The following is a 23,648-nucleotide window of genomic DNA, read 5'->3' as shown; positions in this document are numbered from 1 at the left end:
GCTTTGTCAAAAGGCAGCACGGTTGTTGATGCTTTTTGGTTTTTTTGTTATAGCAAAGACTAAAGGTGATACTCAGTTGGCTGTATGAGGTCTGTTCAAGTACTCAAGGCCACGGGGGGGGGGGGGCCGGATGGAGACGGCGGAGACTTGGATTGCTTGCAGCATGCGCTCTCAGGATGCCGATGTCTGTGCGCCAGACTCAACAACAACTTTTTAATGGGCTGTCTGAAACGTTGCGCCGTAACTCATGGCCACCACATGAAGCTGTGCTGCTGAAGTGATCCCCTGACTTTTCGGTCAATGCCTCTAGCAGGTTGACATTTGTGGCGACAAGTTTGGGTTGGGTTGTCATGGAGGACTTGGTACAGTAAATTTCCCCGCTGCGGGACTAATAAATGATCTCATCTTATTTTACATAGCCTATTTATGCTACGCCAAACTGCAAAGACTTTGGGGATTTTTGTCACGGGCACAGAGGCGTTACGCGTCCATCGGTGTATTGGTCCACCATCCTGAAATCAGGATCTCCTGGAGGGAATTTGGGGATTACAGGATTAGGGGGTGATTACATTTTGGAGGTCAAAGATCAAGGTTACTATCACCTAACACCAGTGTCCTTCTTGAGATGTTTTGGGAATATCTTCTTCAAATTTGGCGCTAAATAATTCCATAACCCAAGAGTTCACATGCTAGTGATGTAAACTGCAACATACAACAGCGGGTAAACATTTTTATTCTTACGTCATTGCTGCTTTTGCTCCCCTCAATGTTCAGTTCAATGCTACCCCTTTTTGCGTCGTTTGATTTTCTTGTAGCATAAATTAAGATACCGTTGATTTATTATTTCTCTCACTATTAATTGCCTGTTTTGATTTACATTTTCTTTGTACTAAAAGGAAAATACAACGATGACTCACTTAAAACATCCGCTGCCTGACCGAGGAGAGATAGGTCTGTAACATGATGCAATTACACAAAAGCTTTTTCATTATGTTAACAATTTGTATTTATTTTTTTGAAAAAATAAATAAATAAACAAGCCGACCAGAATTATCAAGTTGTGTTATCAAAAACAAGTGAGATCATTAACATAGCTTTTTTTAAAACAAAGAAAGAAAAACATTGGAGTGTTATCGTCACATGAACAGCTTTAACAATCAGCTTACTTGAACTGTTTTGGTAATCCCAACAATTCTTTGTGGAGCAACAACATCAAGTAAACTTCTAAGACTCTCTTGCGTGAGTTGATGAGTGAGGGAATGTACACCATTGAATCTAGTTTTAATCATTCCCTATCAAACTAATGTTAGCATTGTATTCATCATGTACATTGTAACTATCCTCACTGGAATACAGACTGACACTGGGCAGTAAAATACTTTTTTGTAATGCTTCTTAAAAAGCCATCCATTGCTGAATGACACGTTGTTTAAAATTAGTTTTGATTTAAAAAAACAAACACAAAAAGATCTATTCCGTCATGCAGCTCGCTGACAGCGACTTACAAGGTTCATTGTTAAATATAGTTAACATTTTCAAATGCATAATGATTAACCAGATTTAATCAATTAGTCTTCTTTGGGAGCAAAAACGTGTGTTAGACAAGTCGTCTAATTAAGCTCATTTAACCAGTTTGTTGCCTCCAATACTGGATATTCAGACCTAACATTGTAAAATGACTGAATATTGTACTATTAAAAATTGTGACATAAAAAAGGGGGAAAATAGTACTGTTACTCCACGCTAACTTTGGAATAATCATCAAACACAGCCTACTTAGAAAGGGTAATTCTAACCATTAAAATGAAATGGAATCAAATAAATCCATTATGATCGCCACTTCTTTAGTCTATCCGACTCCCTGTAGCTTCATCAGCGCACATAGAGGTCACGTGATGTTGTCCGAGTCTCCTTAACTTTAATTCTGAGAATACGGTCAAAACAGACAAATTAAAATAGAGAAATCATCTCACTTCATTATACAGGTTGACTCTCAATTTATTCAGTATTTTAATGCTGTTAAATCTCTCACAGTTAAAAGTAAATCTCACCTCTTTTTTTACATTCGTCACTGTTGATGATGGCGGAGAGGCAGGTGGACTAAATTAACAGAGAAAACATTAAAAAATTACAGATCCATTAGCAATTCTGGAGAAGCATGTTTGCTGTCTCAACTCCAAAACAAAGAAAGTAAAAAAAAGGTCAGAAAAAACAGTAAAGTTCAGTGAAATTTTGTCCCTTTCCAATTCGGTAAATTTTGTTCCGCCCATTGACTCATATTATTGGCTCATTTAATTGGAGGAATATTTCATTGACCTGATTTGTGATGTACTGTCATCATTGACCTGCGAATGAGCGTATTTGCTTTCCCAACTGCACTCTTTGTGGGTTCAACATTTAACATCTGGTTAACGGACGCAAATATGGAGCTCTGTGTGCGTGAGATGTAAACTCATTGTGTGGTTATTGGTTTCACACTGGTTTCTTAATTTCTTTTCAATTGGATGGGTTTGAAGTCAGACAGAAACTGACTGCTTCGAGGTCGCGGAGGGGCTCGCGCGGATAGCTCAGGAAAGGCGTGCGGTCAGTAGATTCCTGACTTCAAACAATTTTTTCAACTTGGCCTCATGAAGAAAGAAAAGCAACGGTCGCTGGTGACAAAACAACACATGACCTGCAAGGTCTTTACTGAGAGGCGGAACATTTGAGCGCGCCTACTCTTTTTCTCTCTAGCAGCAAACGTGTCGATGAAAAATGGTGTAAAAAAGAGCCTGTCTCTCTGATATGCATTATTCAATCGGATTTATATGAAATTTCATTTTATTTTGAATGGGCTGGGATTATGCTGCTCCCTAAAAGTCCAGCTGCTAAATAAGTCTTTAGACAGGCGATGGTTGAATAGCCAAAACAACTGTAACAAAACGGAACAGAAGCGGCTTTCCTGCTTGGCTCATATTGCCTTTGAAAAGGAAAGATTTATGGAACGGAGGAATAAACTGAACAAAGAGGAAATTCACATCCCAGACAATATCATCTTTGTCCAGTGGCATACGTGCATGGCCACCTCTTCAAAGGAAGTGCCTCCTTTTTAAAAACAAAATAAAATGTGTAGGTTTAAGGCTGGACCAAAATGTTCTTAGATTTGTTGCTTCAAATTAAAACATAAAGGTGATTTATCCGCTTTAACATTAAATCCCACTTTACCCAATTGTTTAAAACATTTGTTTAGGGTGATGACATCAGATGTTTTTTTCTTCAAATGAAGTGTCAATTGTTACATCCCCAATAAAGCACTATTTCTTTTGCTTTTGTAGTCTTGTTTTAGCCGGCTTTTGCACATTAAGTGAAGAGGCTGTGTTTCTACCTACTGTTGAATTTGCACCAAAGTACTGTAGCGTGTTTAAAAGGCACGTCCAACGCTGCTGATTGGCTGGAACAGCGCTGTTATTTGTTTCACATTAACAGAGCCAGCGCTATGAACACTGGGCTTTTTTTTTCTTCTCCAGAATAGACCAGTTAAGAGAGCAAGAGTTGAAATTAGCTGATTTTGACAAATAGTATTCTCAACTACAATTGCTCACTGCACTTTTGGAAGCCCAAATGTGTGATAACAGCATCCTTGCACGTTCATTGCATTTCACGCTTTGTCATGAGTCTAATGAAGTACAACTGAAGAAGGTAAATTATTTTGTTATGTTTGTCTGTTTTTTCTATGAACCCCCAGTAATAATAATCTTCAGTGGCCAACAACTAATTGTGTATATATGTATATATATATATATATATATCTATCCACAATATTCATATGGTGACATAACAACCACAGTCACACTCTGTGCTTCTTCTTTCCAAAGGCCAAACGAGACCTCTGTACGTCTGTATGTAACAGCGACAGATTACAATGTAGAAAAAGATAAACTCTCTTTGATAAAACTCCAACAAACTCTTCCCACACATTTTTCATTTGAAGCCTTCATCACCGCTTGTGCAGGGAGGCCAGCAAGGATCTCAACTTGGACCATCCAAGCAAATCATAAAAGAGGAGACTGTTGCCAATTCCACATTAACGATCAACAGAAGGAAGTCGGTGTTCTGAACTAAAGACAATGACAGAAAAAAGTAGGCTTCTACATACCTGCCGGTGGGCCTGGAGGCATTCTCAAAAAACTTTGTTTTAGAGGCAACACTGCAGAAAAAGAAGAGGAAACAGAAACACGTCAGTATTGTGGATGAACACATGACGCGTCTCGTCGGTGAAATTCCTCTTTAGGTTACTTTGTGCTCCAACAGTCAGTGGCGATTCATTTCGGTAGGCCGCGCTTTTTATACTCCGCTACCTGCCCACACAGTCCCCACCGAACTTTGGGCGTTACATTTGCGTGGTACTTATCTAGGAAAGCGAAGCCTCGGCTGTAATCCGTGTAGGTCATAGACTGAAAACTCCTCCGTGGCCCATGAATACACGATCGCCTCTTCCTCGTACGGTCTCCTGGTTCTGTGCATCAGTTGGATGCAGAACGGCACATTTGATGACATTGATGCCTGGTTCCTGCTCTTCTTGGGTTACCCGTATGGATGAATGCACCGATTGTCAGTCGGTCTGGATAAAAGCGTCAACTAAATAATTCTAATGTCATGACTGGTGTTCCAGTTCTAATATTTTGTGCATGCTGGCCCCCACGAAGTTAATGGAACACAGCCATTGTTAATATAAAGTCAGAGCGTCCCCAAGATCGCGTTAACTGGCTCGTTATCTCGTTGGAAATGCCTTCCAATATCACACCTCATGAAGAAATTACCATGAGAAAATAAATGAAATCTCAAGATAACAAAACGAAGAACTAACTTTTAACCTTTTTTAAAAAAAAAAATTGTTGAGACATTGTCACTTTTTACATTTTTATGGTGCACTTGTTGACAAACATGAGCAAGATTAGCATTTATTTTGAGTTTGGCACCTTGGTCTTGGTTTAAGGCCAATATTTTGGTCTCTACCATTCCGTGAGGGAAATGGCATAATTTAAGTTAATAAATGACTTCAGCAGATTAGCAATTTAACATACACTCAACAGCAGGCTGCTCACTCTGCCAGGTTGAGTACTGTGTTTTTTTTTAGAGCTTCTACCACAGAAAATTTTGATGAGAGCCATGAAAATGAACCAAAACCCTCAAGTTGCAGAAGGTAAATCCAAAACAATGAGCTGAAAGACAGCATTGTTCTTTGTAGAGCTAAGCCAAAGAATCCAGTGATAATTTCATCGTGCGCAGCAACCCTGTATAGAAAGTCCATTTCTACTGTAATAATAATGATTATTGTCTTTTAACTAATCATTGGGATTAAAGAATTTAGCATGACTAGTTTGGGCAATTTTGATTCTTTAAAGCTAGTAATGGTTTAAGGGTTGCTGGTTCTGCACATCTGGAATCCATTTCAACTTTTTTTACATTTTTTATACAAACATCATAGTGAAGTGTCTTCATTGGACCTCTTGACCGGCAACGCAAAAAAAGAAGACGACAGACTTTTGTAATCGAGAGGAGCACTTACTAAGACGTGGCTGAGCCCTCGCTGCTGGCTGCACTCGGGGTCTTTTGTGGAGCGGGGCTTCTGGAGGGGGGTTCAGGAGGCCTGATGGGGGGTCTACAGATAGCATGTTTCTCTGTGGACTTTGTTCTGGTCGGACCATCGCCATCTCCTGAAAGACGTGCAAAAATACAGACATTTAGCATCACAATTGTGATTCAAGTTTCTAGAATAACAAAAGAGGTCTGCAATGGCATGCAGCGAGTTACAGTGTAACAGACCTACTTTCTGGGCAAATAACTTGACAAGAAACAAACAGGTCAGCGACTTTTTAAGACTACGTCTGCAACAAATCTCCGGACAGCGTCTGCTTCATCACCCATTTCACCATAAATGCTTGCAGAACTCTCATTGGCTGTTCTATGGATTAGCAATGTCTTGATAGCTTTGGTAAATTGAAACAAACATTCATTTGGGAGTAAACCAGTAAACCAGTAACAGAGGACTGAAATCTTCCGAGGCAGCAGCGTGGATACAACAGGTGGACGCGTTCCAGCCCGCTTCGTAAGGCAACACAACTGGCAGATCTGTTACGACAATAAACTAGAATTACCGCCTCCAATGGGATTATATTTTAAATTGTCATGATTGGCATTGCATTTCTCAAGTTATACACACAGAAGACAAAATACCATAAAACTTATCATTTCACCTTTGAGTGCGAGTGGATGATTCTGCCAAAGAAATTCCCTCAGGGTGATATTTCATTCACAAGAATGCTACAGAGACGCAGTACTTGGAAGCCCAAAGCCTCTGGCCACATGTACTGCCGGGGCAGACGCAGAACAACAAATCAACCGGAGAGTAGAATGATTGTTTTAAAGGACCGAATCTGCCACATGACGAAGGGAAAACCTGAACACTAAATTATTATTAGGAGCCAACGCGGCCGTGACCACTGCCGTGTCGCCAAAACGTCTGATGAACTACTCTCGACTCTACATCATCATCAGCGCCGGGTGTGTGTTCCCGTGAAATCTGGTTTTTAACTGCAAGAAAACAGAGTTTCCTTAAAAGATGTTCACCCACACTAAACACAGAGTCCATTATACCTTCTCTGTTGGCTTGCGTGCCTTTAGGAGGTTGTCTCCTGCTCTGGAACGACGGCACTCTGCTCACATAGACTACAGACTCCCCGTTCGCCGCTGAAGAAGGAGAAGAAGAATCTGGCCGTTGCCTCGCGTCCTCTATCCTGCCAGCGTTGGAGTCCAAGTGTCTTTCCTGACGGTTAGCTGGTTTGGGCAGCAACGCTTGTCTCGGAGGAGGTTCTCTTGGAAGGAGTGGAGCAAAGCTCGCCGGTCTTTTCCGCTGCAGGGGAACCGGGTTGGTCGGGACTTCCACGTCCAGCACAGAGTTGTCGATCTGCCCGTCTGTTGCAAAGAAAGAACATGACCGATGAATGCAAGGTGCTCCGCCACTCGGAGTGGACTCGACGAGAAAGAGAGGGGTATTTTTATGTGTATCTGGAGGCACTAACTACCAGCGCCAGGTGTATGTAAATTACTTTCTCTTTGGAACATTATAAATTGGCTTCAATGTGCAATAATAAAACCAAAACAAAGCACAGCAAAAGATGAAGTGAAGGTCACGTAACCCCACAATGTAACGCAGTCAGAGTGCTTCAGTGATCTACGGCTTGGATGATCATACAGGGTTGGTTGTTGGACGACACAAGAAGTGGAGAATATTTCAGTAATAAAGCAAAGCGGGGAGGACGAGCTGCAGGTGCTCCAAATCTCTCTGCCCCAGTGAACGCATACACAGTTAATGAGAGGTTCAAACTGAAAGGAAATCACACGGTTTAGCTGGAGGCCTTGAAAAGAAAAGACTAAAAAGTGGAAAGGTTTAGTGTATTTGTGTATTTAAAAATATCAGCAATTATAACAATAAAGGATGAGACCAAAGGAATAAATAAAAGAAATGGAAAGAGTTTAATTTGTCATTGTTTGACAAAGGAAAGAATGATTCACTGTTTTTTTGGGGAATGGTATGTGATGCAAACACCCAGTAAATCACATTTTTCTGTAGCGTACTTCAGAAAATGGTAAGAACTGACTGCAGGGAAGTTGTGGTTCAGAACCATCTGCAATATTTTAATCTGCTGAAAATAATCTTGCACAGGTTTGGGCAACGAAGAGGACGATGACCAAGCACAATGAGGCTGTTAATTACTCTTCGTCTGCTGGAAGTGGTCGTGACTGACAGGCTGATAAACCCGGGGGGGTCGCTTGGAGATGGTGATTGGTTGTCGCTTCCTCGGGGTGATCCGCGGAGGCGGGACTGGCGGAGAAGTGCTGTCCTCTGGCATGTAACTGAAGATCTGTAATCACGAGAAAAGTTCCAACACTTTGGTTTAGTGGCCACCGTCACAGCCGGCAACGGAATAAATAAACATCACTGCTCTTAATAATTCTTTTGAAAACGTACCTTTTTGAAGTCTTCAATCAGAATTTCAACAACAATGTTTTGGAACTTAATATCCAACATGGCCGCCACGGTCTCCTCCTTGGCTCTCATGAGTGTCGGCCCGAAGATAACGGCCATGTTCGAGGGGGTCATCCGATTTTCTTCACTGTGGCTGCACACGCTGTTAACAAAAAATTAGGGTGGAATTATTAAGAATGAGTCATTTAACTATAAACACAGAAAATAAAATCAAACATCGTATGATGGAACTGACTTGACCAGGTGCTTGATGAGCATCTCCACCATCTCCCGGTTTTTCTCCGGTAGTTTGTGGGAAAGAGAATGAATCTCGCTCAGTCGAAAGTCCAGATTATCTGACTCTGCGAGACAAAGAGAACACAAACGTATCTGTGGCGCTCAATCGCGAGAAACACAACATAGAACAGGGCCCAGCTAAACGCTGCAACGGCATGAGACTTGCAAAGAAGTCCTGGGAAACAAAACCGTATAATTAGCAGCCCTTATTTGATTACTGAACGGCATTTCCAGGAAACTGAAGCCACCATTTCCAACCGCAACATCCTGACAGAATGAGGCTGATGCTATTAAACTCGTTGTCTTCTCTTTTTTACAATGACGTTGTGTGACAGATTAAAATAAGCAGTGGACTTTTATTGCTTACAGACTGATCAAGCGGTGCCTGCTAAACTGCTGAACCTGAAGCCTGCAAGGCATTCATTTACCAACGCCTCGTTGGCGCCTGCCATGCAGGCAATGATTATCCATGGTGTACAGATAAGCAACATACATGGTACGTCGACAATAAACAGCTCAAAATAACTGGAAATATCACGTCAAATCTAACCCGAGCATCCATTGTGTATTCAATGAATGAGACGGCAACAGTCGGTTAAATTCAGTCACATAATTGTAACAACCAAGAAGGGAAACGTTTAGGCATAAGTACATACAAAGAGCGTGTTCGTGCTGTGGTTTGTCTCATCTTTGCAAATAGAACACATGAGGCTTTTGGCACTTTAAGTACAACACGAAAAAAAAAGCCTGCATGAAATGTGAATGAAAAAAAAGTCTCCCTGTTGTATGTAAACAGGCGAGGACAAGTTTGCGTCGTTAGCACATAATCAAGTTGGAACATTCCTAATCCCTGTGACATCATCCAGAGGATCGGTTTTTGAGTGACACGTGTTCAGCGTGAGCTCTGGATCCGAGAGGAGAGTTTAAGAAAACAACATAAAACTTGCAAACAAAACGGCTCTCTGTAGACGCTGAATAACATCTAAATCATGTCTTACTTGCAGCACACATGAGGTCTCTGTGTAGACTGTAGGTCATCAGTGGTTCAGACAAGCTCCTGCAGATAAAGACACACGCTCGTAAACAAGTGCAAGGCCGCAGTGTTATATAACGGAACACGTCAAAAAAACAGGAAACTCTACGCTGCGCTTTTCATTTTAATGGAAACTTTTATGTGCATTTTCACCCAGATCCCAAAATACACACAACAGTCAAGATTCTTTGAATTTGTTACATACGAGACTCTTGATCAATTGAACTGCATTCAATGATTTGTTTGTTATTGTAATATTATAGCTTTTTGTTTTTAATGAAGGCCTATCTAATTGACCAAATCCGGAACAGCTGTACTGATGATGATTAAGAAAATATCACTCAAAAGCAGCCGCAGATCAGGAGCTCTACAGTGTTCATTCCTTTCCACCAATTAACGTTGTGTCTCGTGCTCACATGCTTTTGCGCACAGATAAACAAACCTTAGATAAAACTTTAGTGCACTTGTGATGGTTTTGACGTCACAGTCGCTGCTCTGCAGATCCACATTTCCTGGGTTCGTTGGGTCTATAAAAAGGAGCAAATCAATACAAACAAGCCCGAACAACGTTCAATTCCATGTGAGCAACAGTGACGATCTTCTGTGATTGGTACTCAAGTTGATGAAAGTAAATGGCCAGTTGCTGCATGAGCTAGCCATAATGAATTAATAAGCAATATGGGGCCAGGCATTCACTACGCAATAGGCAACGACAGAAATGTGATGTGTTGCGGTTGTTGTAAGCCACATCACAGTAGGAAAATCTGTAAATAAATGGGTCTTGGCGTTGATGTTATTAATGTGCTCCTACTACGGAGCAAAATATCTTCCGTAAAAATAAACGTAATTCAAACCTGCAACACTTTATTCTTGGCCACTTAAAGGGCAGCAGAAACTAGGTGCAACATCACTGACGTATTCTAATAACCTTTCAAGTTGGCTGAATGTGTTAGCAAACGGATGCCTGTATGTGCACCCAGTTGATAAAGAGCAACATTTATTTCCCTTTTTAACTACCCACCCACTAGTAAGGGAAATACTCCGCTCTTTAGCGTCTAAACGGCACATTTAAAGTATTGTTTCAAGTTGAAAATCAAAGAAATGATTTGAAAGACTGTTTGAAGCAAAGTTGAGCTGAAAGGAAAAGCAGAGCTGGGAAATAACTATTTGCGGTTTTGCCATTAAGAACAACACCTTTTTATTGGACTGCATAAAAAAAAATATATATATATATGGCAGCTTTAAAGCCGAGCCGTCCAGAGTCGGAGCCCTGCGTGTCAAGGAGACATCTGCTGACATCTGATGATGGCTCCTTGACATTCACACAGGCAACCGTCACCGGAGTGGCAGGACCGGCTTTGTTTTATTGGGGAAGACGAACCCAAGTGGAGAGACACAATGAATGGGCAGTTGTAAAACGTGTTCGTGGGCTTATTTCCTTACCAAAGAAGGTATTTAATAGCTTCTGCACTTGGATGTTGCTGCCAACTGTTCGGTACACTCCTTCTTGTGTGACTCCTGGAAAGACGAGAGGGGGAGGTAAAAAAGAAATTTGAAAAAAGGGGAGGGTAATCTGGACAAATACAGAGGAGTGGAAATTTACCACATGCTTCTCTTCAGGAGGTTGCAGCAGCCAAAATGAAGCTACAGATGTTCTTTCGTGATTGTGCATGCTTCATTTAACCATTTACTTTGCACCAGGAAAACGGGCCATGCTTAGATCAGGAATCGTATTACGTGGTTTGGGCCGGAGTGATTTTTTTCCTTTTTTTGTAGGATGGATCGACCTTTTGTGACTGTGGAAATATAGACATACGTCGTCCTTTGGGCCAGTTCTGACTTTTTGGGCATCTATGTTTTAGCATGCATTTGAAATGGCTTTTAATAAAAGAAATTCTAATAACTAATGTGCCCTTAAAAAAAAAAAAGGAATTAAGATTATTAAGAAATTAAGAAATAAAGATGATTAATCTTATGTAAAATCTGAAATAGGCCAATGTTTCAGATTACTACCTTTATTCCCTGAGAACAGCCTACAGGCGTGGCGTCAATGTTTAACATACGACTCCACTGCGCCCCCTTCAGGGAAAGCCAGTAAACCAACAGAACCAGAGACCGCTGGAATAAACCGCTTTACCTTTTGTTTCAATGTAGTTGATGCACTTTCGCACAAACTTAAATCCAACTTCATTCAGTTCCACTGTGGAAGTAAACAAGATGAAAGTATTTAATAGGAAAGAATAACTTTTAAGAAAAATCCTCTAATTGTTAAAATATGAACAAATAAATATGCACTCAATGATGCGGGATGTAAAGTGAGACACCTCACCTCAACCTCACATCATGAGACCTTGAAGGAAATGAATGACTTACTTTCTGCTTGGTTGTGAATTGGGGAATGATAAATCTGAAAGAAAAAAATAATTTGAGGAAACATATGGAAAACCCAAGACTGGCCCCACAACATCATAAATAACCACATCGAGTAAATAGGAGAGAAACATGATGACGGCAGGAGGACACAAAAGCTGCTTCACTAAAATTAAACTTGGCTCGTCATAGTAATTGTTCCCCGGGTAGTTTATGAGACTATTAGCCCAGTTTTTCCAGTTGAAGTTTACTTTACAAGGAGATTCAAACTGCACTAAAATAATAGCAATGGAAACGGAGAGAGAAAAAAAGGGTGAGAGGACTAAATGTTTGGCTGTTTAACTGATGGAAAACAGGAAAAATTCCAGGTTCAAAAACAATAAAGCTTTAAAAGTCATCCAACTCAAAGAAGTGTACATGTCAAAGCATTGTCTTAATCCACTACTGGCTCCCAGAGTTCAGGGATCGCTACAGAGCAGCTGGAGACAGGAAAGTAGAGGCTTCTTTAAGGTCTCCTCTGCAAGGACGAGTTCTTGTTGTCACAGGCGGCTGACAGTGAGATATCGCCATCACGCATTCACGTGGTATTGATTTAGGATGGAGGATATAACTACTACATCCCTCTTCTTGGCTTTGGCAAGAAATTACTCTAAATCTCTCCAAATCTAGTAGAGTTTCTTGAGAAAAAAAAGAAAGGTTCAAATGGAAGCTATGCTTCAAAACTACCAAATCTGACATGCAAGAAGAGCGGAGCTACTATCAGAGAAAGGAATTACTGGCAGTAAGTCAGCTTCTTTCCAATGTTTGAATGATTATGTTAAGAAAAGAAAATTGCCAGAATGTCCTCTCGCTTAGAGGAAACACTTTGATGCCAAATGTTTTTTTTTTAACTTATAAGAAGTTTCAGTGGAAAGTGCAGAAAAATGAACGGCTAAGCGATCTGCAGGGGTAGTATTACATTAGACGTATTGGCACAACCGGTTCATGCATGTCAACCACTTCTGGTGACAAGTTGTCCAAAAGGACGCTTCTGGCCTTCTGGCTGCCGAAAGCCCAAAGTCAACCTGCTCTTTGCACAAATCAAATGATTTCTTTCTTTCAACAGTTTAAAAGTCAAAAATATTCACATATAATAAGGAACTGCACGATAACTGCATCTTACAGCCGCCGTTCAAAAAGGTCAAAGTGCATTCAGTGTTGACTGGGGCAGAAGGGATTATTCTAATTGAAGACCACAGTTGTTTCTGGTCCAGAGTAGACCTGCCAGCAGTGCACTGGGTCTCTGCCTGACAATATTTGGCCATTTGTGGGTGGGAAGCTCGTTGTGAAATGTGCATCATGTACAGAAGTCAGAGGGGAAGTTGCACAGGAAGAAAGGGCGCTTTAATGCGTGCCGTCTGTTGTTTTCACATCCCCCGACAGCAGTGCACGACTCACACGGCGTACACCTTTTAGACCATCTAGTATGGAGAGGGACTGCAGACGTAGCAGAAAGGGCAGAGTTTACAAACAAAAGCGGAACAGACTCTATTCTGCATTTTTGCGACTAAGGCGATTTGGTATAATTGTGAGAGACAGACTGTGGGAAGAGGAACGGTTTCAGCTCCAACAATGTGCTACTTTTATAGTTTATAACGAACACCTAAACGAGATTATAGGAGCGAGCAAGAAGAAAAATCATTGATTGTGTGAACCAGGTGCCATCATCTCCTGCACACTGATGGTACAACGGGCCTAACAGGCTTCATACCATCTCACACGTTGGTAACAGAGAAGCCGTGATGACATCACCCTCTCAGCCGCCCCGCGGTGTTTAAGAAATGTAATATGTGAGCCGTTATGTCCCTTACATGATGAATTTGAAAGCAAAAAAACATAACGTGGTCTTTTTTTTCCTGAACAAATGTATTATCTAAAACAGCAGAGTACTTTAATCAAGGTGATATTAGAAAACGTTTAATTAGGTGCAATCCAATTAAGAAGCTGCGGATCACATTCATCTTATTATTATTATTATTATTACTGTAGCTTCCTCCATCAAATGTTTAAGATGGAAATAAAACTACCTGCCAACGTTTAAGGAGGTTGAATTTAAATCAGGTTGGATACATTTTGCAATCCAGATTGCAAAGGGGAAAGGGGCGTTTGGGTGTTATGTGCCACCGCAACAACCAGCGGCCATGTCTCCCGTTAGTAGCACACTCCATATCGCATTGTACATGTTTTTTTTGGCAGTAAATCAGTTTTGACAAAAATGATGTCTAGGAGAAGAAGAACCCAAAATGAGACGAGAAATGAACTCACAGGCTCTTTTCCATCCATGGCCTCCATCCACAGCTTCCTGTCGGTCTCCAAAATAGCTTGGAAAGTGACGGGTGTGTTTCTATGGAAACAGTAACAAATGCCATTTAAGAAGCAAAGGTTGCAAATAAATGTTTGCACATCACGGGCCGCATACATTTCACGAATAAACACAATACAATAACAAGAGCGACGCAAAAAGCACTTGGAGCATCCTCGTTGAAGTTGCTGATGAAATCCAATGTATTAATGACGGACGTAGCACATGGAGACAAATAAAACCAGCTTCAAGAGATGAGTATCAACCGTTGCAATCTGTCTTCTGCAGAAGCAATGAAATCCGGAGCCAAATTGGACAGCTTATAGGCGACTGGATGAATTGTTAACTATGACAACTGTGCTACGAGTTTAAAGCTGCCAACTGCGCTAATCAGCTAACTATGAGAACCCTAAAAACTCTTAAAAAATAACTTTTTTTAATGACATATAGATGCATGTTTTTCTGATATTGTTTTTGAAGCTCTTACTTGTCAGCGCGCCCGAATGGGACGCCCAATAGAGCCAATTAAACACTTGTACGCTGGCATTGTGCAAACCAGGACGACGCCAAGTTCAGCTAATAAATCACCTGAGAGATTAAAAGCAGGCGGATATAAACAACCCCGTGCAAACACACCTTTTAGTAAGGTTGAAAGGTCAGGGTCGGGAAGCAGCACCAGGAGCATTTCAGGGACATTCAGGCCCGCCATAAAAGCATCTTGGGCCAAGAAAATAATCTTCTACCCTAGACAGCACTGCCACCTTCAGTTTCTCGGCTTACTCCTCGTTGCGTTGGGCTTCAGCCGGCACAAAGTAGCGGCTCAACATTCACAGAATCTTTCAAGCACGTCACGAATAATTCAAGCAGCTTTTAAAACTTTAAAAGCACCCCCCGACGACAGTGGAGTATTTCCCCATATTTCCCAAACATCAGAGCAGCCTGTAGCTCAAGTCTCTATTAAAATGCATGCCGTGCCGGATGGCCAGTTTATATAAATATGAACTTGTTGTGTTCCTTCCCCTGAAAATCACACAGTTTTTCCATCTGCTTCCAAGCCTGTGCCCGTTGCTTAGGGATTGTTTGGGCTACACTCCATTTAGCCCTCACACTGTGTCCTCGCGAGCCACCTGTTCACCCCGCCGCCTAAACCCGTGCATCCCACGCGGCTGCCGCCTCGCCTCATCTTGCCGGTGCGGCGGATCCGCTCACCTCTCGTTCGTTTCCACGTCGAAGCAGAAGCGCCTGTCGGTGGACTCCGTCTTCCGGCGGATGCAAGATTTCAGTGTCAGAAGTGTGGGGAACTGCAGAGTGAGAGAGAGAGAGAAAGAGAGAGAGAAAGTTGGTACCCGCGGTTTTCCAGATGTTGGCGGTGGATTTGTTGTCACAAATAGATTTTTTTTTCACTGAAGCACCTGTTTAGTCGTCGGCTTCTGTTCGCAGGGCACCATTTCCAGCTGCCTCCCATCCTTGTGATACTTGCAATAATATTTGACCCACGAGACGCCCAAAGCCCCTGATGGTGGCGAGAAAAAAAACAGAAGGAACAAATAAATCAAGTTTAAAAAGGAGCTGGTCTGGTCCGGTTTCATACCAGAAAGTATTCTGCGTCTGCGTGAACATCTGGCACACGTACACTTCTCCTGACAGTACAGGTAGCCCTCGATGGGCAGACAGCTGTGCATTTTACAGATCTGCGATGGGTGTTTCATTCTTCTCATCAGCTCCTCCATCTCCTCGCGAGTGCTCTCGTAGTTGTTTCTGGTCTGCGGGCGAAGCCGCACAACACTTTAGAGTCTTTCCGGACGTCATTAAGTCAGAATAACGGCATTCGTTTTTTACACCGCTTACGTTCTGCAAGCTGAGCTGCAGCTCTTGCTTGTAAGGCATGAAGTCCTGAGTCATCTCCACAGTCAGGTTGTTGAGCGTCAGGACGCTGTGCAGGAACGCCAGCACCTGTCCAAACAAAGCAGAACATTGTTGTGCGCCGCCTACAAGACCCAACAAAGTACACACACACGTACTTTTATTTTCTAAAAAAGGTTGAATTCGGTCTACCAAAACACAAATCACAATGAGGATTGTAATGAATAATGTTTGACAGGAGACACACACTAACCTTTAACTGAGCTAAAGTTAAACTAAGATACAGTCCAGTTGTGATGAACGCAGCCTTTCCTCGTGCCCTTTGAGATGGTAAAATCATCACTACGACGTATCGACGAGAGTCTGGCTTAATAAACCGATCGGTATCGTTTGTTTCTGGTACAAGCAAACAAGGTGACGAACAGCTTGCCGATTCGATGTTAAGCAATGTAATGATATTCAATTTCAGAATCCACAAATGTTAATGTAAAATCACTGTTCATTAATCGGCTTTCAACCCCCGATGTGCCGGCATCTCGTTGAATCGCGCGCGTACGAGAGGGAACATCCCCACACGTTGAATACGCACAGATGGGCTTGGACGGGTTTATGCGTTGCGAGACGTGGACAAGCGATGCAACACGCGCAGGATCACGGGACTTTAAAAAAAAAGGGCACAATGAAACTCCGATGAAACCGTTGCCGCGTGACACCCATGTCCTGACTAACACCTGCCTGTCGCTGCATCAGCGTGACGCTATTTTTCGGTCGATGAACCGGCTCAACCGGTTTGTCCCGCTACTAAATAAATGAGCGTAGAAACGGACCCGGCTGAAGCAGAATGCCTCCCGAGCCTCCGCACCGCAAAGCGCAGTCTCCTCTCCAGTCAAGACACATTTCGTCAGACTGGGAGAACATCGCGGTCAGCTCTGTCTGTGTTCTGGAAGAGAAACTTACCACCATAACGGCAAGAGAAATGCCCAGCTGGCACATTTTGTGTACCACATGCAAAGCTGCACGTCCAGATGTGACTGATCCCTAAGCTGGAAGAAACAACTCACGAGCTTTCAGTATCCAATTTTTGCAACGCAAAAGCTTTCTGCAGCTCTGCTTGCCGTCTGATTCTCCATCCATCCATCCATCCATTGTCAAACCGCTTATCCTGCACACAGGGTCGCGGGGGGGCTGGAGTCCATCCCAGCCAACTTCGGGCGATAGACAGGGTACACCCTGGATTGGTCGCCAGCCAATCGCAGGGCAACACAGAGACACACAACCATTCACACTCGCATTCACACAACTACGGGCAATTTAGAGTCACCAATTAACTTGATCCCCAGAGCATGTCTTTGGACTGTGGGAGGAAGCCGGAGAACCCGGAGAGAACCCACGCAGACACGGGGAGAACATGCAGACTCCACACAGAAAGGCCACTGGGTGGAATCGAACCCAGGACCTTCTTGCTGTGAGGCAACAGTGCTAACCACCACGCCACCGTGCCGCCCCCGTCTGATTCTGATTCCAAATATTTTTTCCAACTGCATTCTTGAGTTCTATTCAAAGCTTGAAGCCTAAAACAAAACAGGGGGCGACTGCGGAATGACTCTTAAAATCTTTTCTCGCCTCTGCTTATTTCATAGTGATCGGCGGTCTTAATCAACCGATCACTCGTTCATTGATCTGAACCCGCCTTTTGAGGAGGTCAAGTCAACCGACCCCGGGCGAGACGCACCGGAATGGAAACGCGGTCCAGAGTTAAGTCCGCTCCACGTCTCAACTTAACTTCCCCCTGTCCTTGACTGTTTGAGAGAAAAGACTTAACTCCTCAACCCTCACGTGAGCTTCCACAAGGAGCGCAAAAAGAACCCCCCCCCCGACCCGACCCGACCCGACGTCACCACACATGGAACTCATGCCGTCACGTCACTCCCCCCCCACACTACAAGACAGAAAATCACAAAGGATGTTCTTCCTAAAAGCAAAACAACCCGTCAATCAGCTCACCACTTGAATTCTCAAATCTCAAATTGAACGAGGCCGCAATTTTGTTATGTTCCGGCTGGAAGACCGTAACAAAACGGTTTAAAAAACACACGCGGGAGGTTCTGAATTACTTTTATTTACAATGTTTGAAGTCGGGGTAACCAACATGAAAACCCAAATGAGGGATCGTGAGAAATAAAGCCCCTAAAATACAGACACAGCAACACAAGAGTGCTGACATTGTCTGGAGCTCTTGTTACATGCGTGTGGCAGCAGGGGGGAAGAGGAGCAGAACACGGGAAGCACTCACCGGCTCCACCACGTCGAACTTCTTCCTGTCCTGCACCTGGTGAATCTGGTACACGTACTCCACTGACGATTCATAGAAGCTCACGCGCTCTTTTTCAAGGAGTTCGTCGGCCTTTAGTTAAAAAGAAAGAAGAAAATATTAATTTCACAAAAGGAAAGTCAAGTTGAAACAGGGGCGTTTTGTCACTTCTGCATTTGACTGCACTGCTGATGGACGACCGTCGTACTGCACCTCTTGGAGTTGAGAGTCTTTCTTCTTTGCAGACAGATTGAGGTGTTTGTCCACCTGGGAGTGATATTTTTCGCTCTCCTTCTCGAACTTCTTCTTCTTTTCCTGCAGGACAGATGCGCGATTGTGAAAATGAAGGCAAACAATGTTGAGAAACGTTCATCTCTTATTCAAATAAAGTCCTATTGATTTCCACCAATTGCAGGTTTTGCATGGAGGTCTGAAATGCTGTGTGCTGGTGGGCAGACGCCTGTGATGCGTTTTCCTCTGAGGAGCGAGCAACGAGCTAATATAGGTCAGTTTTTTCCGACCAAGGGTACGTCTGTAGCTGCCGGGGGGGATATTTGGGGAAAGATATTAAACGGAAATTACAATTTAATCTGACAAAAATAATAGGAAAGACTGGTTGAATTGTTAGCTAAAGAGAACCGTTTAAATATATGGCTAAACGTGTTGATAAAAGGTTGGAACATTCAAGTCGACCAAACCGACCCAAAGAAAGTTCATTCAGTTGCAGTTTAAAACCGATTCAAATGGTTACATTTCAATTGGTCGTGTGAATAATTGGCGCTGGAGGTCAGACAAAGTCGGTTAGTATTGATGTTGTACACTTTACTTTTTTTTCTCATCGTTAAAAAGGATGTGATACGCTTTTTCTCTCTTGATTCATTAACGAGTACGTTGTTAGGATTGTTATAGTTGTATTCTGAATAAGCTGCAGTAGTTAATCATGTGCTGCCTGTACATTTCAATTCTGCTTGCGTATTTAATCAGCACAGCAAACAGAATAACAGCAAGCCGCTGGTTAATAAATACCATGCGGGGGGGAAGAAAGTAGCAATATTCTGATCACCACAGCACCAGAAAATAAAAGAACCTCAAATGTCATTCTGAATAATCAAGGTGGAATCCCACAGAGATTCCTGATGACTTTAAAAGCAGAATAAAACATTGGTGAATTAGCACCCCGGGGGGGGGCGTCACCTTAGAATAGCGTGAGCTGTTACATCGACTACACAACTACCTTCAACAAAAGTGAGGAAGAAAAGACGTAAATCTTGGTATCCTTAACAGATCGTTTCACACACAGACTCATAAATAGATTTGGGGAAGTAGATCATAACAGCCGGTCTTGTCTGCAAGCACCTCAGGAAATGATTACATAGATCTATATAGGTAGATCTAGAGAGAGATCTAGAGAGAGAGGGGGGGAGATTGCATAATGCTGTATAAGGATTTGACTTTACATGCATAAGAACAGCGCTCTGCAGGGCCGACTTGGGAACACGTTACTTTTGCCGCATTCCTTTTGCGGGGCAGATGAGTCAGTGAAAACACCTACTTTGGTCTCTCCGATTTGCTCCTTTCGGAACTTCTCCAACGGCTTGATGAGCAGATCGGAGGCGTTCTGAACCTGGACGGGCAAACACGGGACGGCTGTTACTGCTTCGCAGTTACTCGCGTACAAACACGGTGGTTAGTGGTTAGCGGCACGGGCACAAACACGTCGAAAAGAGTGCGAATGTGAAGCTTTCATAATGATGCTGCGCCTCCGCAACAGTGGCCACACAATTTACCAGCTGACTTCTGGTTTATGAAACGTCACCTGTATCCTGAAAACCCCGTCTAACTGGAAGTGCTACACCCGTCGCTGTGACTGTGTGGTGCACGAGGACGACTCAAAGTTTGCCTCTGAGTTTATCTGGCTCGCTAAGTAGTGGGAAAACTTGTAAATCAGGAAATATAAAGCGAATACCTTACAAAAGGACTATAAAATACTCAGTAGTATCAGTGTCCTAGATTTGTGAAGTAACGGCATAAGAAAAATGTACAAAAAGAAGAACAAGCAACCAGAAGGGGGAAGTGATAATTACCAGCATCCCTCCCCACACGCAATAACAAGGCCACAGCCTCCAGGTGTGTGTGTGTGTTATAGAACATTTCAAATGATAAAGAATGATGGAAAAGCAACAATGCCACACCAGCGTTACATAATAGGCAACAGGAAGCTAGTTATCTGTAAACCAAATGTGTCAAGTTTCCTTTTGAGTGGTCTAGACCGCGCTGTGCGAGGGGTCTAATGTCTAACAAGGCGCTTTATGGGATGAAGAATGAATGTGGAGGAAGTTGATAACGCACCAGCATCATCCTGTCGTGCTCCACTTCCTGCAGGAGTCCAGCGAACTCCTGGAATGATTGAGCTGTGGAGGAAAAGACAAAGATGGCGACCGGAATAAAGACCTGGCCTTCTGTTGTTAAGTGCAAACACAGTTATGGGAAAGATTAAAAGAAGCTGCAGCGTTGACAAACTGGAAGCAATGGAATGAACTTCATACACAATTGTCAGGAAGCTGTAATGCAAATTTTTTTGCATCTGCTTTTGACTTCCTCACATTGAAGTTAAAACAATGCTCCTCTCCACTGAGGTCAAATATTAAATGTCTTTCTGCTATTGCTGATGTAAAACGCTGAATCATCCATGTGTTAAACCTGTTGGATTATTATGGGCATGACATCTCTGGCAATTATTATTAATTATTATCGTGATCTTGTGTGTGCGTAAACACAAAGTAGCATCATCTTACTGATATTCATTTCATCGTCCGTCAGTGAGTCTCCGATGACGTCGAACTGGAACGCGCTGAGAGTTTTGGAAAACTTCTGTATCGCCAAAGAATAACCTGTTAAAAAAGGAAGAACGTTTACTCTTTCAGAAACATTTCATTTGAGTTACAAATGACGTAAAACAACAACAGAGCCCAATTGTCTTTATCCTCGAAGCGCATTACTGCATTTATAAAAGTGAAGTGTGGATTATTGCAACACTGCTTTTCTATTTATTGGTTTCTATGGTTTCATCACATCGGCGCGCACGCCGTCTGTACGATGTTTTGTTCCTGGTTTGTCTGGGATTTATTATCAAAACCAAAACATCAATCAGATCAATACTGTCTGGCTTTTTGCCTGAGAAACGTGTGTACCATACCTGGTATCTTACCCCACATTCCTTCTTAGTGATGCAAGAATCTTTATCTAAAACAACTTTTTGTTATTTAGTTTGTTTTGGCCTTTCTTTACTAAAGGCTTTTATTGTTGACAAAGTGCAGCGCAGAACACACATTCTACGTTCTGCGGAACATGAGCAGAGTCCAGATCTTTTCTGCGGACTGACTACACAGCCGGAGCCTCGACGCACTTTCTGCTTGCGAGGCGAAAAGATGCTCGCTGGGGATCCGGACGGCACAAAATGGTTACGTGGCAACAACAATAACAACAAATGGGTGCCTCAATGACCTAAATAAACCCATCAGCTGTCCCTGGCTGTGGCCCATACTACTAGTGGGACTGGTCCCACTCTACAAACCAGCAGCGGGCGGTTGGAGACGACAGGCTGCATCTGAAAAGGGAGGAGGAGACGAGGAACAGCAACGCTGGGAGGCAGCTGTTGTTTTGGGAACCAACTGAAGCGCTCGTCCTGCACATCTGCATCACATTCGTGGCGTTTCGAAGCGCTGGCACCTCCCAGAATGAGCCTCTCCCACCCACATTGATCCCGTGGGGCCCTCGCGAAGGCCCCACTGATGCTGATCCCGAGCCGTGCCACTGCATTCACATGCAATCCATGAAATACACATGTATATATGCACTTTTATATTGGTTATGACACGAGAGAGGTCACATGGAAGGAGTCTCACCTCTGATTGCAGTGATCACACTGTTGCCATCTTTGATCAACTCTTTCAGCAATTTGCTCGTCCTGTCCAGCTCCAGTTCATAACACTTGAGAGTCTCCCTGAAGTCCGGACTGTCCAGGTAGCAGTCGCTGAACTCCAGAGGAGGATGCCCCATCTTCTGACAGCTGCTACCAATTAAAAACAAACAAAAAAAACCACTGACTTTGTTATCGTGAGCCACGCAGCCTGGTCTCTGTGGTCATCGGCGGCGGGGAGAAGCGCCTCCTCTGGGCTCCGCGGCGCAAACCATGGTGTCCGTGGGAGCCTGCGGCCGGTGCCGGGTCGGGTGTGAAGCGCACCCAAAGGTGCGATGTGGCACCGTGTTGTATTTACGTGACTTCCCTGTTCGCCTGCTCTGACGCGCCGGTAAAACTGCAGCGTAGTTTATGTGCCTGCTGGTCCCTTTAGCACTTTTCCGCCGCTGCGGCGTCGCGGTTAGAAGAGCGGCTAGAATCCATTGGGACGCGTCCGTTTCCGAAATAGCTCCCGCTTTGTCTTAAACCTCATCCGTCCTTTTTGCCGCGGTTTGAAGTCAAATTAGGTTTTGTTTTGCACGCTTAAGTTAGAAGCGTGCTAAATAAAAAGTCTTAATACGCATTACTCAAGACACGTTCTCCAACTGAGATGTTATACGCGCATCTATACAAAGAGGGATAACACAAAGCTAAATGGGATGTGACCAAGTGCCTACGGACTGGCGGAAAACTTCCCCTTTTCCACACCCAGCAGGTTCTTAAAGGGGCTGCTGCACAGTTGCTGGACTCGTGTTTTATGATGCTGCTTTCAAGTGCTGTCGGGAATAAATGGCCAAACCCAAGTTGTGGTAGATCCTAGGAAGGTTAAGTGGAAAAAGTGGTCCAGTTATTATGCATATTATAAATACGCGTCTGTCTTAATACCGTAATGTATATTTCTATATATCTATTTGTAAACCCATCCATCTACATAACAAAAGGGTTGAAAAATAAATTTGAGGGGTCCCAGAGTGGGACAAAAAAAAGACAAGACGACTTTTTTCTGTAAATCTGAAACATAAAAAAAAGTTCTGACATTCTAGTAATCTTAGTTCTTTCCATGTGAACCACTGGGTAATGTTATCCTACGTTGATTTTCCAAGCAGTTACACCTGCACAGACGCTTGATCATTCATGTGTGAATACGCGCTATACTATCACTGGTGTTGTCATAGTCAGTTTACAAACATACAGACAACAACTTAAGTAATACTGCAAGATGTTAAACTCATGAAAACTATGTCATCACACAAAAAAATTATATTAAGGCTACGTGACTCATATCTTTGCCACTTTAGTAATATCATAGACATATCACAATGTCTTCAGAGAAAAGGTGTTGCTCACTGCCTGTTGACCTTTCAAATGATTTGAAATACCTGCAGACCTGTTTCTCTCCTCAGAGGCCTGTGCTGAAGAATGTAGAGTCAGATCACTTAACAACTGGCTGTCTGTGCACTGGCCGTC

General features: G+C 43.0%; 1 protein-coding gene across 1 annotated transcript; it reads right to left on the bottom strand.

Moving 5' to 3' along the window:
• Positions 1-981: 981 nt before the first annotated feature.
• On the bottom strand, positions 982-22,883 carry ophn1 (oligophrenin 1). The gene is made up of 24 exons (XM_040180177.2): positions 22,129-22,883; positions 21,019-21,114; positions 20,573-20,634; positions 19,776-19,847; positions 18,437-18,538; positions 18,206-18,316; positions 15,898-16,002; positions 15,683-15,812; positions 15,462-15,562; positions 15,259-15,350; positions 14,013-14,091; positions 11,712-11,745; positions 11,476-11,538; positions 10,782-10,856; positions 9,781-9,865; positions 9,304-9,362; positions 8,265-8,370; positions 8,012-8,171; positions 7,757-7,904; positions 6,637-6,954; positions 5,549-5,696; positions 4,136-4,186; positions 2,052-2,100; positions 982-1,924 (listed from the first exon to the last, which is right to left on the bottom strand). Exons 1-24 carry the CDS (start codon positions 22,280-22,282, stop codon positions 1,919-1,921), a joined length of 2,406 nt encoding a protein of 801 aa, XP_040036111.2. The 5' UTR covers positions 22,283-22,883; the 3' UTR covers positions 982-1,918.
• Between the last annotated feature and the right edge of the window lie 765 nt (positions 22,884-23,648).

Source organism: Gasterosteus aculeatus, chromosome 7 (assembly GCF_964276395.1).
Source record: "Gasterosteus aculeatus chromosome 7, fGasAcu3.hap1.1, whole genome shotgun sequence".
Lineage (NCBI taxonomy): Eukaryota > Metazoa > Chordata > Actinopteri > Perciformes > Gasterosteidae > Gasterosteus > Gasterosteus aculeatus.
This window is presented reverse-complemented; position numbering and strand designations above follow the sequence as displayed.

Bases quoted from the DNA above. Each gene is read 5' to 3' on its own strand.
- ophn1 (XM_040180177.2), bottom strand. From the start codon at position 22,282: ATGGGGCATCCTCCTCTGGAGTTCAGCGACTGCTACCTGGACAGTCCG. The intron at 20,635-21,018 runs GTAAGATGATGC...TTTCCTCCACAG, and splicing joins GGACGATGAAATGAATATCA to CTCAATCATTCCAGGAGTTC. The intron at 18,539-19,775 runs GTAGGTGTTTTC...TCTGTCCTGCAG, and splicing joins AGCAAATCGGAGAGACCAAA to GAAAAGAAGAAGAAGTTCGA.